This window comes from Aotus nancymaae, unplaced genomic scaffold (assembly GCF_030222135.1).
Source record: "Aotus nancymaae isolate 86718 unplaced genomic scaffold, 86718_ANA_hifiasm-v0.15.2.pri h1tg000046l, whole genome shotgun sequence".
NCBI lineage: Eukaryota > Metazoa > Chordata > Mammalia > Primates > Aotidae > Aotus > Aotus nancymaae.
The window spans coordinates 2,935,796-2,948,270 of NW_026988460.1; the positions used below are offsets into that span (position 1 = coordinate 2,935,796).

Below are 12,475 nucleotides of genomic sequence, written 5' to 3' on the forward strand. Positions count from 1 at the left end.
ATATAGCACTGACATACAGATGAGGTATTGACCTGTGGCTTTTTAAACCCCAAATTGTAGACTTTGTTTAAATGAGTCTAAGGCCAGGGCTTAAAAGAAGAAAAAGGGAAGTTTCTTCTCAAGGGTATGGAGAATCTTTTTCCAAACGGCCCAGAGAACCCTTCAAAGACATTGCCTGTTCCACCTCAAAGACTCAAAGAGAGAAGGGTGAAGAAGTCTGCGCTGCCAAGTAGGATGGCTCACAAGCTCATTTAAGGAACTGAAATTCTTTACTCCCATTGGTAAGACAACCCTTTCTTCCCACAAAAAAAAAAAAAAAAAAAAAAAGGATGTAAAGCACGCTCATTTGTCAGACATTTCGAAAAGCTGACCTTGCCGGTGGCACTGGGACTTGAACTTGCAGCTGAGGACATGAGAAGAAGCTGACTATTAACACCTCATATAATTTGTTCCTTTCCCTTCTTATTAAATGCTGAGATTATCATGAGCCTATCAAGATGGCATTGAAGAAATATAATATGAGGTACAAGGGAGCTCAATGGAATCCCTCACAATGGATGCTTTTAGCATCCAGAAAGCGGAGCTGGTACAAAATGAGTGTTTTCACAGTCCTTCCCAAGAGGTGGAGATGGAGGTCACTTTGATGTGGTGAAATACACCTCTCCTCAGCCTAACCGTGGCATAGCAAGACTGAAATGGAGACTCGTCACCACTCAGACCAAACTGTACCTTGATAGGAGCTAGAGTCCAACTTCCAGTTGTTTTTTTCCTTCTGAATCAGTGGTTCTCATCTTTGGCTGCAGGTCTGAATAATCACTAGTGCCATTGTTAAATAATACAGGTGCCTGCACTCTACTTTGTAAGGTTCAGATGGAATATAGCTGCAGTGGGTCCTCTGTGGTTTTTTTAGTGCAAAAATCCCCAGGGAGAGAATGAAGTAACCACTATTTTATGGATACCTTTTTCCATTGCTACCAAAACACAGGCCCTTTAAACCATTCCACAGTCTTATCTTTTTCTTGCTCATAAAATTGAGTATGTTACTGTGGAGTTGCCTACAAAGCAATACATCCATAGATTTACCGAAATAACCATTCATTGGAAGTAGGACAGGAGGAAGGAAGAGAAAAGTACAGGAGAAACCATATTAAAGCAATATCATCAGGTTTCACCCAGTGGGTAAGTGCCCATTATTGATCAAAATAAGTTTGCTGGTGGGTAATTTTAAGACTTAATGGTTGGTATCACATGCATAAACACACACACACACACCCCAAATTATTTTTGCCCCTTCCCTCTCCTTAAAACTATGCTCTTGCAGAGAATAAGAACATAAGCAATTCATCAGGAAACAGAACTGTCTTCCCCATTCCTTATGACTTGAGGTTACAAACCCCACTTAAGTGGTACTTTTTCTAAATTTAGTAGTCATTTGCTTAAAAAAAAAAAAAAAAAACTAAGTAACTAAATAAGACATAAAATAAGTAAAACAAAGAGAGTTAAATACTGTTTTCTATGACTGACCCATGAAAATTAAAATGACTCACAATTCTAATCTTTAAAAAAGCAACATTAAGACCTAACTCATTATTAGTTCATGACACAGTAGGCTCTAACCACATGTGGCTATTGAGCACTTGAAATGTGGCTAAGGCCCATGTTAAACATGATAATATTTTGAATATATTGGGTTAAATAAAATGTGTTAGTAAAATTAATTTCCTCTGTTTCCTTTTACTTTTTTCAGAGTGGCTATAGAACATGCAAAATTACATGTGTGGCTCTATGATAAGCCTTGCCTACCCCCTAGTGTCAGAACTTAGGCAATGCAAGGAAATCATTTTTCAAACTCATCTGTGTAGGTACAATTCATTTCTGCCGGCAAAGTACAAATAGCAGCTTGCACATACGATTTTATCATTTTCACAACTTTAAACCTCAGAGAGACTCCTGTAGTAGATGTTATATGCCCCACTCAATTATTGTTTTTGAAAGTAACAGGTTTCTTGGAGAAAATTAAGATAAAACAGTCCATGCAGTCAAGAGTATTTGCAGAGTTCCTGTAAATTTCAGCCATTAGAGGGGAGAAGACATGAACCCAAACTTGAATTCAACAACTGCTCTTCAAACAATGTACCCTAAGTTAAAAATAACATAAGCCACCAAAACACACAATCACAACATGCATGTTTTGCATTTATAACAGAAAAAAAAAAAAAAAAACAGAAAACCTAAATTTCCATAAACTTGAACAGTACAGAACCTCTACAAAATAAAAAACATTCGAAAGAAGAAGGCAGGTCTAAGTAAAGATGACTAGCATTTGAGCACTCACTAGGCAAATGCAGTTCTCAGCATTTCCCAGACATTAACTGATTCCTTACTACTCTGATTATTTTTTATTTTTATTATTCTCATTTTACATAGAAAAAGGCTGCGTCCCAAAGAGGTTTCATAACTTGCCTAAGAATGAAAGAAGGACTGAAGCAAACCTGAAGCTCATGCTGCTTCCTGTGCCATGAGTAATAAAATCTTTTTTCTCGGGCTGGTTGCAGTGGTTCACGTCTGCAATCCCAGCACTTTGGGAGGCCGAGGTGGGCAGATCACTTGAGGTCAGAAGTTCGAGACCAGCCTGGACAACATGGTGAAACCCCATCTCTACTAAAAATACAAAAATTAACTGGGCATTGTGGCAGGTGCCTATAATCCCAGCTACTCAGGAGGCTGAGACAGGAGAATCACTTGAACCTGGGAGGCTGAGGTTGCAGTGAGCCAAGACTGCACCACTGCACTCCAGCCTGGGCAACAAAATGAGACTCCATCTCAAAACATAAGTACCAAAATAAAATAAAATCTTTTGTTCCTGACCCAAGTATCTCATGCCTCCTGCCCAGCATCCGCGAAACTATGACCAGCTAACCTATCAGCTTGCGAGGAGGGTAAAAGCTCAGACCTTTCACCATTCTTGACATCTAACTACTTCCCAATCAATGAGACATCCTCTCTACAGCAGATTTAGCTCAAGGCCAGAAAATAAAAGGGCTCTCAACATTCTTTCTGGGTCACTCTGTTCTCCAACTTGGAGAACAGAGAAGTTGAAGCCTTTCTCTCCTTCTTAAGATTGAGCTGAAACCTCAGTCTTCATAAAGTGACTTTCTTCACTACAGTCAGCTTTCTAGAACAATGAAAAACAAGGCTTTTTCTCTTATACATGAGAAAGCTTCAAACCCTGAAGGGTCTGACCACATCTACCTACCCATGCTCACAGTCTTCAGCCGTTCCTGGAATGTGAACCTTTCCAGACTCATTCTAGATGCCGCCAAATGTGAAAACAGCTTCCATTTATGGAATGTTCACTGTGCGCTAATCTCTTCACCTACTTTTCCTTATTTATCCCAATAACTCCAAATAAAGTAGGCATGTATATCATACCATTTTTACAGATGATGAAACAAGTTCAGAGAGGTTAAGTGGCCTGGATGAGGCCACACAGCCAGGATGTACCAGAACCAGAATTATATTTGACTTTAGACCCTCACAACATTTGATTTTCTTTGTTACCTCATTTCCAGGCATGCCCCAGCTTTTCCAGGGACTTTATGCCAACAGATTATATTAAATAGTCACCAAGCACCACAGCATTTGGTGGAACTGAAACAGCACAGTCCAGGTTATATTCAAAGTTCTCTGGGGAAATGGAACTATTAAAGTGAACGTATAAATCAATAGCACCCAAGTTTCCAACTCTCTCAGCTCGATCAGAAAACTAGCTATGATTCCAGCTTTAAAGGACCAAATCTGTATTTTTGAAGTGCCCAAATATTCCCAGTAATAAATCTTAAAATTTTAAGATGCTTTATGTCCCAATCACTTGTGTCTACACCGGATGAAACTTCCAGGAAGATCCCTAAATGATTAATTCCACTGGAGTCAAGTTTCTGAAACTTCCTTCCAGAAGGCATCTTTCCACTGTGCCATGTTTGCTGCCCTCTTGTGGGGAAATGTTGCTCTGCTTACAGCCAAAAAAAAAAAAAAAAGGACAAATTGCTAACTGAAGAACAGAGTTAGCCCTGGCTTCCTTTTAAAAGAAAAGGACCTGCCAATTGGCCCCTCACCTTCTCTACAGCTTGAAGCTACACAAGTCCTATATGTGTATGTGATCTGCTGCTCAACTATTATGGCAAATAGACTTTAAAAACAAAAGTGGTCTTTTTTATATTGTATTTGCTTAAAAATACCACCTCTGGACTCTGTGGAAATCTATCAGTGCCATTTGTCTTCAAAGAAGAGTCTGACCACCCATCCTGTGAAAATTAGGTGGGTTTTTTTTTTTTTAATGCTTAAACTAAAATTAAATCTTTGATACACACCGACCATAACACCCCATCTCCCAAAATGGGGGGAGACGCCCACCTTCTTCCCTCTGTGTCTCTTAGGCAGGTAGGTAGAGATACAGTTGTAAAATAGCTCCTTGTTTACACATAGCAATCAACAAGGCACTCTTCCAATCCAAGCCATAAAAAGAATCAAACTTCTAATTAGGGGTTCCTAGTGCCACCATTTCTTTAATTGGCCAGTACTAACCAAGAAGCCCATGGGACCGTGCTGGGAGCCTTTCTGGACACTCACGCACAGCCTTCTGCAGTTAACTCTCTGCAACTAGCTCCCACTGTAATACACCTGTAGTAGAGTGAAAATCTAACCAGAGTTTCTCAGGATCTCAGTGCACTGCCCCAGTTATTTCTGGTGATCCTGAGTTCTCCACCAGCTCAGCACTAAATTTGGACAAAAATGCCACATGGACATTGCAAGATTATTAGAGAAAGTTTATAGCATGAATGGGAGTGGGTGGTAATCTCACTGAAATGCTTTGCCTGTCGACTAGGCTGACTCTTAAACTCCACTCAGGAAAACAGTGGAGTAATCTTATCTGTATTAAACAGATAAGATTGAGGACCTCAAACACTACCCTCATGAACAAACTCATAAAAAGAGGCACAGCGCAATAACCAACTAGCTGTGGGTACTTCACAGCAGCCAGATAGTATTGATTTTATGCTGATTTGCTAAAACTTCATTATTTTTCTCATCTTCTTGGAACTGTCACTGGAGGAGGGAAAATTGAGTTGTATTAGATTTTGAAAATTATCTTGAGCCTAAAATTATGACTAATCTTAAAATATCAGAATAACAAAGTAGAAAGTATGACATGTTATATATTGGTGGTAAGAATATCTCATGAACTTTCCATGCAAAGACCTTTGGAGAGAGAATTTATAATTTTGACCCATACGTGATTTAGGGTTCAGTCATCACTCTTCCACAAAGAAGCCAAAACATTTCTGGCACTGACATGCCTCAGATTACCACACCTGAGAGAGGAAATTAATTGACAACAAGTCCATTGACAAATATGAATTATTCAGGAAAACACAATTCACTGGGGCGTTTCCACTGTGTCACTTTAAATGTTGATGCAGGAAAGAAAGGAAAGAAACACAGAAAAACACAAACTGATCTGTAGCTGATGGTTTTGATCTCACCTTTAAAAATCAGCAACGCACAGATAAGAGTTTCACTAGAAGTTATCAGAATGACTGCCTCTAAATCTTTTAACAACCCCCATTTTAAGTCCCTTATGAAAGTTACCACAGCTTTTTCTTTCGGTCTTCTTTTTAAAAAGACCACGTAGCCTATTTTCTCCACATACCTAAAAAAGGTCTTAAATTATATGACTGCTTCCTTCACTAAGGCCCTGTAAGTGTTAATTGAAGTTTATCATAAAGATGTTCTACTTCTGAGGAAGCTGTAGGAGTGTGTGCATGGATGAGTGGAGGGATGGGCAGACAGACAGATGGACTGACATGGCCGCACACACACACACACAGGCCAGCCACACAAATTACTGCTGGTTTTCTGGGATTCCTTGAGAAAAAGTGTGCATATAAAAATAAAAGTGTGTCCAAGAAAATAAAAGTTTTTAAAAGCCTGAAAAATCTTTTTTAAAAACTCGTTAAGCACTAAACCATTAAACTGTGTTACACCACCATATTTCATGCTTCCTCTACTTGTTTACACACCATCAGAAGCTCTCATCAGTTACCTGTGTCCAAAATGTGGACTCTGACATTTGGAGGGGTTTTATTAATTGATCTCGGCAGTGCGTAATGAGCTTAAAGGACTTACCTGTATGTCCCCGGAGGTGCTGGCTTGAGGCGGACATCAGCTTACAGCACACCATTAACACGTAGGCTAGAAAGAGCCAGTGCGACAGCAGCACTGACTTAGCACAGACTCTCATCCTGGAGGAAAAGCAGGGCTGGAGTCAGTCAGGGCTGAGGAAGGCCAGGCTCCCTGGCAAGCACCATCCTAGGAAGGCGCGAGAGAGCAGGGGCAGATCCCTGGAGCTGGACTTCCTTTCTCCCAAGAAAACAGAAGACCAATCAAACCTTATTTATACTGAGCATTAACTAAATTTTCAATAAACACCTTTGATAATTAAGAGTTTTCCAAATTAGCACTATGCATCAATGAGAAGCTCATTTATCAATCCCCAAGTTGTGCTCGAGTTGCCCTAATAGAGCATGGGGATCTTATTCTATTTTATACCATGGGATATAACACACTTAGAGCTAAATGCAAATAAAATATATATGGTTTCTAGGAGAATCCACGGAGATTTTGCACATGTGGTCCAAGAACTTTCTCCTGGTTTCTCTGACTGTATACTAAGGACTTCTGGTCTGGAAGACTAGATTCATAGTTGACTAAACCAATCTCAAGATTTGGAGAGGAATATGGGCAAATCCAGGTGAATATAAAATAAATTTAACTTCCTATGATGGACAGTATCAAAATAGTTGCTCAGACAATTCAGTTCACATTACAGTTGCATGGTCTATTCTAAAATAAAAAACAAGGAATGTATCAAAATCATTATTCCCAGCTGCCTAATTTTCTGCCCTTTTTTTCTAACATCATAAGGGAATTAAGTTAATAGAACTTGATGAACTTTTTGGGTTTGCTTTTTTTAAATAACGTTTCAAGCAAAAGTCACTGCATTTGGCACCTGAAATTCTAGTGAGACTAGGTTCTGCCTCACACATGCCTCGTGGCATCCATTATTACCACAATGGATCAAAGAAACCCCCATTAATATATGCAAATATATACATACTTATGGGCCCACAATAAAAACATGGGTTTGGATTCTTGACCTTGGGCACCTGAGTTTGGCCTCTTGCCTGAGTCACACTATAGGCAAGGCTCCTAAGGGAGTCCTCCAAGGAAGCATCTCTAGCTGCCAGCCACCTAGCAGTGCCTCTACCAAAGTCCTGGTTCCCTGCTCCAGGGAAAACACATCAAAGCCTCAGAGGAACTCCATGCCCACACCACGCTCCCAGGCACACACAGGTTCTGCCGCCAGCCTTCTCTCCCGCGACTTCTCACAATTCAGTCATAGACCTTGATAAAGGGTGTATTGCTTATTGATTTGAGATTCAGTCTCCTTTTAAGCAGCCAAGCCAATCATCTTTGAATAATTTGATGTTAAAAGTAAGGCATTGGCTTCTTTTTGCCCTTTTAAACTGTTTCAAAATGGTTTGAAACTGCTATGCTGGGTAATTTGCGATGCAGCAATATAAAATTAATCCTTTATTTATGTGATGCCTTGAAATTTTCCCTTTTGGGGCCGCTAATGATGACAAATTGGAAGTCAGGGTAACGATCCAGCTTGTAAATGTGTTTTGTTTGATCTGTGCTCTTTTTTTAAATAAATTGAATTGGTTTCCAACACATAAAATGTCCAGATTGCACATCAGAATCCAGATTCTCTTGGAAAATCATTCCTGGCATCCCTGGGCTCACATTTCCACATGGGAGTAACAGGCTGGGGTGGTCGCACCTGCCCCTAGACGGGTCTCCACAGTCCCTCCCTCAAGCCAATACCTTAGGCCCAGCCAGCCTGACTCATTCACATGTGGCCACGTGAACTTCTGATCCTTGGGTAAGAGAAATAACGCTTTGTAACCACTAGATCAATAGCTGACACTGGGGTAACAACTGGAATTTTAAAACATTATGTGTGAGAAAGGGTGTTGCATTTTTTAAAAAATCATCAAATATAGGAATTTGAGCCTCTGGGCTTCCCCCAAATTATATGACTAATAATAGCAACTCGAACTCATGTAGGTCCACATATTATTTTCTTTGCCACCTTTCAAGCTGTTTCTAGAGTTTCTGTCCCCTTCACATGTGTACATGGAGGTAGGGGAGATGGAATGCATGCTTTAAGAAACTAAAGGCCCTTAAAAGCAGAGAGGCTCCATGTTTCTGTGTAACTTTGGAATGCTAGGAATGTCTGAAGCAAATTACCAAACTTAGAAGTTTAAAACAACAATCTATACCCATACTACCCTCAACCCACCCAATCTCATCTGATTTCAGAAGCTAAGCAGGGTCAGGTCTAGTTAGTGCTTGGATGGGAGAAGTTTGAAACACCAATATATTATCTCATAGTTTCCGTAAGTCAGGAGTTTGGCATGTTCTGGCTGGGTCCTCTGCTCAGAAACTCACAGGCTAAAATCAAGGTGTCAGCTGGGAGTGTCCTCATCTGGAGGCTCAACTGGGGATGTTGTTAGCACAAGCCATTTTCTAGGGACTCTGTGACTGAGGTCCCTGTATTTTTGTTATCAGCCGGGAACTGCTCTCCAGGTTTTGCCACATCTTTGCCACATGCCCCCTGCACATGCTCCTTCATGGTTTGAATTTCTTCTTCCAGGAAAGGCTCAGTCCCTTTTTAGGGCTTACCTGATTAGGTCAGTCCCACCCAGGATAATCTTTCTTTTGATTAACTGAAAGTCAGTGTATGTGGGACCTTAAAAACACTGGTGAAATCCCTTCATCTCTGCCTTACAGGTGTAATTTAATCAAAGACGTGAATCTCATCATAACCACAATTCCACCCACACTCAAAGGAAAGCAATTCAAATATTTATAATAATGTCCCACTGCTGGCAATAACTGAATGAAATATCTCTAATACAAAGAGAAAAGGTTTAACTTGGCAAAACCATAAACCGATAGATAATTTGATCATGTGTATCAAATGTTCACGATGTTCATGTCCTTCAACCTAGCAGATCACTTACAGGATTTAACCCTAAAGAAATAATGAGCAATGTATGGGACTTTTTTATTGTTTATACTACTGAAAATGATCTGGCCATGCATGGTGGCTCATGACTGTAATCCCAGCACAGTGGGAGACTGAGGTGGAAGTATTGCTTGAGGCCAGGAATTCAAGGCAGGAATGAGCTATGATTGTACCACCACACTCCAGCCTGAGCAAAGAGTGAGACCCTGTCTCAAAAAAAGAAGGCAGGGAGGCAGGGAGGCAGGGACAGAGGGACGGAGGGACAGAGGAACAGAGGGAGGGATGGAAAGAAAAGAAAAATGATCCAAGTGTTTAACGGTATGAGACTGGTTAAACAAAACATGACACAGCCATGAGATGGAATGTTTTTCAGTAATGAAAGTGATATTATAAAATGAAAAATAAACAAAAATTTATTTTAAATATATGAATTATGTGACAGCCTGGGCCTGTTGTGCCTTCAGATCCATTCTTCCCCTTTCCCCTGTACTGAAGGCTGGAGGGTCCTCTAGGCTACATTTCCCAGGCTCACAGGTTAGCTGGTTACTGGCTGGGTTGAGTCAAGGAAAGGCAACAGCTGGAGCCTGGAGAATGCTAAAAGGGATAGGCAAGAACATCTCTCCCTGCCTTCTCTGTCTTTGGCAGGATCTGTGGATTGGTCATTTCTCCACCATGGTTCCAGTTCCCGACAGAACGGCCCGCTATGGTTGCAGCTTCCAGTCTAGTTCCCTTCTTCTAGGCACTGCTTCCCCATGGACTACTTCCATGATCCCCAGTTGGGGCATGGCAGTGGCTTCCTGCGTGTCTTCTGCTCAGTCTCCCTGACTCTCCCATCATATGTATAACCAGTCTCCAAAATTCACTTTCCATTGGACAAAAATGGAAGTTGGAGATAAGGCATTCCCAAGACATGCAATTTACCCAACCTCACAGAGCAGTGAAAAAGCCAGCAGAATGGTTTCTGTTTTCCTGGTTGGATTCCAACAACAAACCACTAAAATCAAAAGTCTCAAGGGCAGACATTCCAAATCCCGGGCAATGATCCCTAATCCATCTTCTTCTTAAATGGATAATTCTACATAACGAATTGCCGGGTGAGTAGCAACAAGTTCCCAGGCCCTAAAACAAGTATTCTCTTAACAATAGCTCAACAACCATCCCCCTAGAGAAATGTCAGGCAGAGTGGTAGGGGTGGGGCCAGAAAGCTATTCAGCAATAGATTTATATTTCCTCATCTTTTCCCCTGCTGAATAAACCAAAGTACTGTTTTACAAACTGAAATAATTTCTTTCACAGGTGAAAGCTAAAATGAAAAGATCAACATTTTCCCAAATTCCTAAAAATTCTATGTAAACGCAGCCTTCTAAAAGAAAATAAATCATCAACTCCAGGATACTCAGTTTTGCTAAAATTCTCAATACTTTGTAAAGATATTATCTCTAGGTGAACATTAAGATAATCTTACCTTAGAGACTTTGTAAGATTTGGTTCCAGTCAAACACAATTATTCCAGGATGTATTTCAGAGTGACTCCAAATTCCCATCTGTAGCTAGAACCAATCATTTCTGCCGTTCCAAAAAATTATCATAGTTCAGAAGACCTATGTTAAAAAAGCCAAAAAATGGAATTAATTAGCATTTTAATGTTAAAATGAAACTAATTTCCAGCAGCAAAATAATGGTTTTTACCATGACACCTGCAGTTTCAGGCAAATGGCAGACAGCCAAACATATCCATAGTTGTGAGGTGTCCTGATATTAGGGAGGAAAAGATAGAAAATTCTACAGTCATCAACTAGCCACATATTAGTTAATACAATATAGTTTTAAAGAACTTCCTACAATGGGAAGGGTATTCAAAATGTAACAGAGGGCCCCAAATCAGTTGAAATGCATCAGTTTCACTCTCCCATTTCATTGACCATCGGACAAAACTGGAAGTTGGAGATAACGCATTCCCAAGACATGCAATTTGCCCAAGCCCACAGAGCAGCGGAAAAGCCAGCATAAAGGTCTGAATTCTTAGGTTTGTGTGACATAAGCCTGAAGATGATGTTAGACAATCTACAAGGTTGCTTTTTGAAAAAATGTTAATAGGACACCAAGTGAAAAAGTATTTTCCAATATAATCCACCATACCAAAATATAAAGAACACTTGTGAATACTGCAATTGACACTCCCTCAATGCACAAACCTAAAAAAAATTTCTACTTAGTGAACACGTTTGTAAAAGGACTCAGATGGTCCTAAAGCAAAGACATGTTGAGGAAAAAACAGAACATGAAACTATACCATTTGTAATGATGCTAAGTTAAATACATCTCTCCCAGTGGTGGAGATCAGAGAAAAATAATGATATGCATTAATAAATATTCAAGTTGCAAATATAACATAAAAATGATTTTTGAAATGCAGTCTAATTAATTTAGAATCCTGTAGAACCAATTAAGAATCCATCACCAAGCACAACTGAGATTTTTCTCTTAGATAACCAGAAGATAATTCCACAAGTTTGATTAGAGAACAGTTTTGGTGATAAATTTGAAGACTCACCATTTTGGGGCTTTGTATAAGAGAGTATGGGCCTTGAGTAATTAGTTCAACAAGAGGGAAATGGCTTTAAATAACTGTATAAATGTGAGTTGTTCAGAAAAAAAAAACTTGAAAATGTTCATCTCCCAGATCCTCCAACTTTATTAAGTATGTTTGTTCTTATGTCCACCCAAGGGCATGATGTGACCTTCTGCTATCAGAAAGAACTACACGATACAATTTATCAGAACCCATCATAATGAACTCCCCACATATTGGAAACCAAAATGACCTTTCCTGGCTAATATTTATCTTGTTTTCTTCACACAAAAGGAACCACTGGGTATTCTTTTTTCAATTCATTAAAAAAATAGATCCATCAGTAGAAAGTAATGCAATCTAATATTAGTTCATATGCCAGACAAGGAGCCAGGAGTTTAATTTTAGGCTGAGCCGTAACTCATTCAGTCGTATTTTCCCAGAGTGTACCCTAGGCATTTGCTTGAAAGAATTAACTCTTTCTTGTCATGTCTTAGTCTGTTTTCTGCTGCTATAACAGAACAGAAATTGGGTAATTTAGAAAGAAATTTATTTCTCACAGTTCTGGAGGCTGGGAAGTCCAATATCAAAAAGGCAATTAAATTTCAACACGAGTTTTGGAAGACACATTCAAGCCATAACATTCCACCTCTGGCCTCCCAAAACTCATGTTCTTCTCACATATAAAATATATTCATTCCATCTAAATAGCCCAAAAGCATCAATTCAAAAGCCCAAAGTCCAGAGTT

At 39.7% G+C, this 12,475-nt stretch overlaps 1 protein-coding gene across 2 annotated transcripts in view; it reads right to left on the bottom strand.

Annotated features, from left to right (window-relative positions):
• TAFA4 (TAFA chemokine like family member 4) overlaps positions 1 to 10,755 on the bottom strand; it is a 147,026-nt gene extending 136,271 nt beyond the window's left edge. Inside the window, exons 1-2 of one of the 2 annotated variants that reach the window (XM_012473879.2) lie at positions 10,620 to 10,755; positions 6,187 to 6,302 (exon numbers count right to left, since the gene is read on the bottom strand). In XM_012473879.2, coding sequence (XP_012329302.1) covers positions 6,187 to 6,301 — 115 coding nt within the window. In that variant the 5' untranslated portion in view covers position 6,302; positions 10,620 to 10,755. The remainder of the gene's footprint in view (positions 1 to 6,186; positions 6,303 to 10,619) is intronic. The other variant, XM_064362148.1, reaches the window with a different exon arrangement.
• Between the last annotated feature and the right edge of the window lie 1,720 nt (positions 10,756 to 12,475).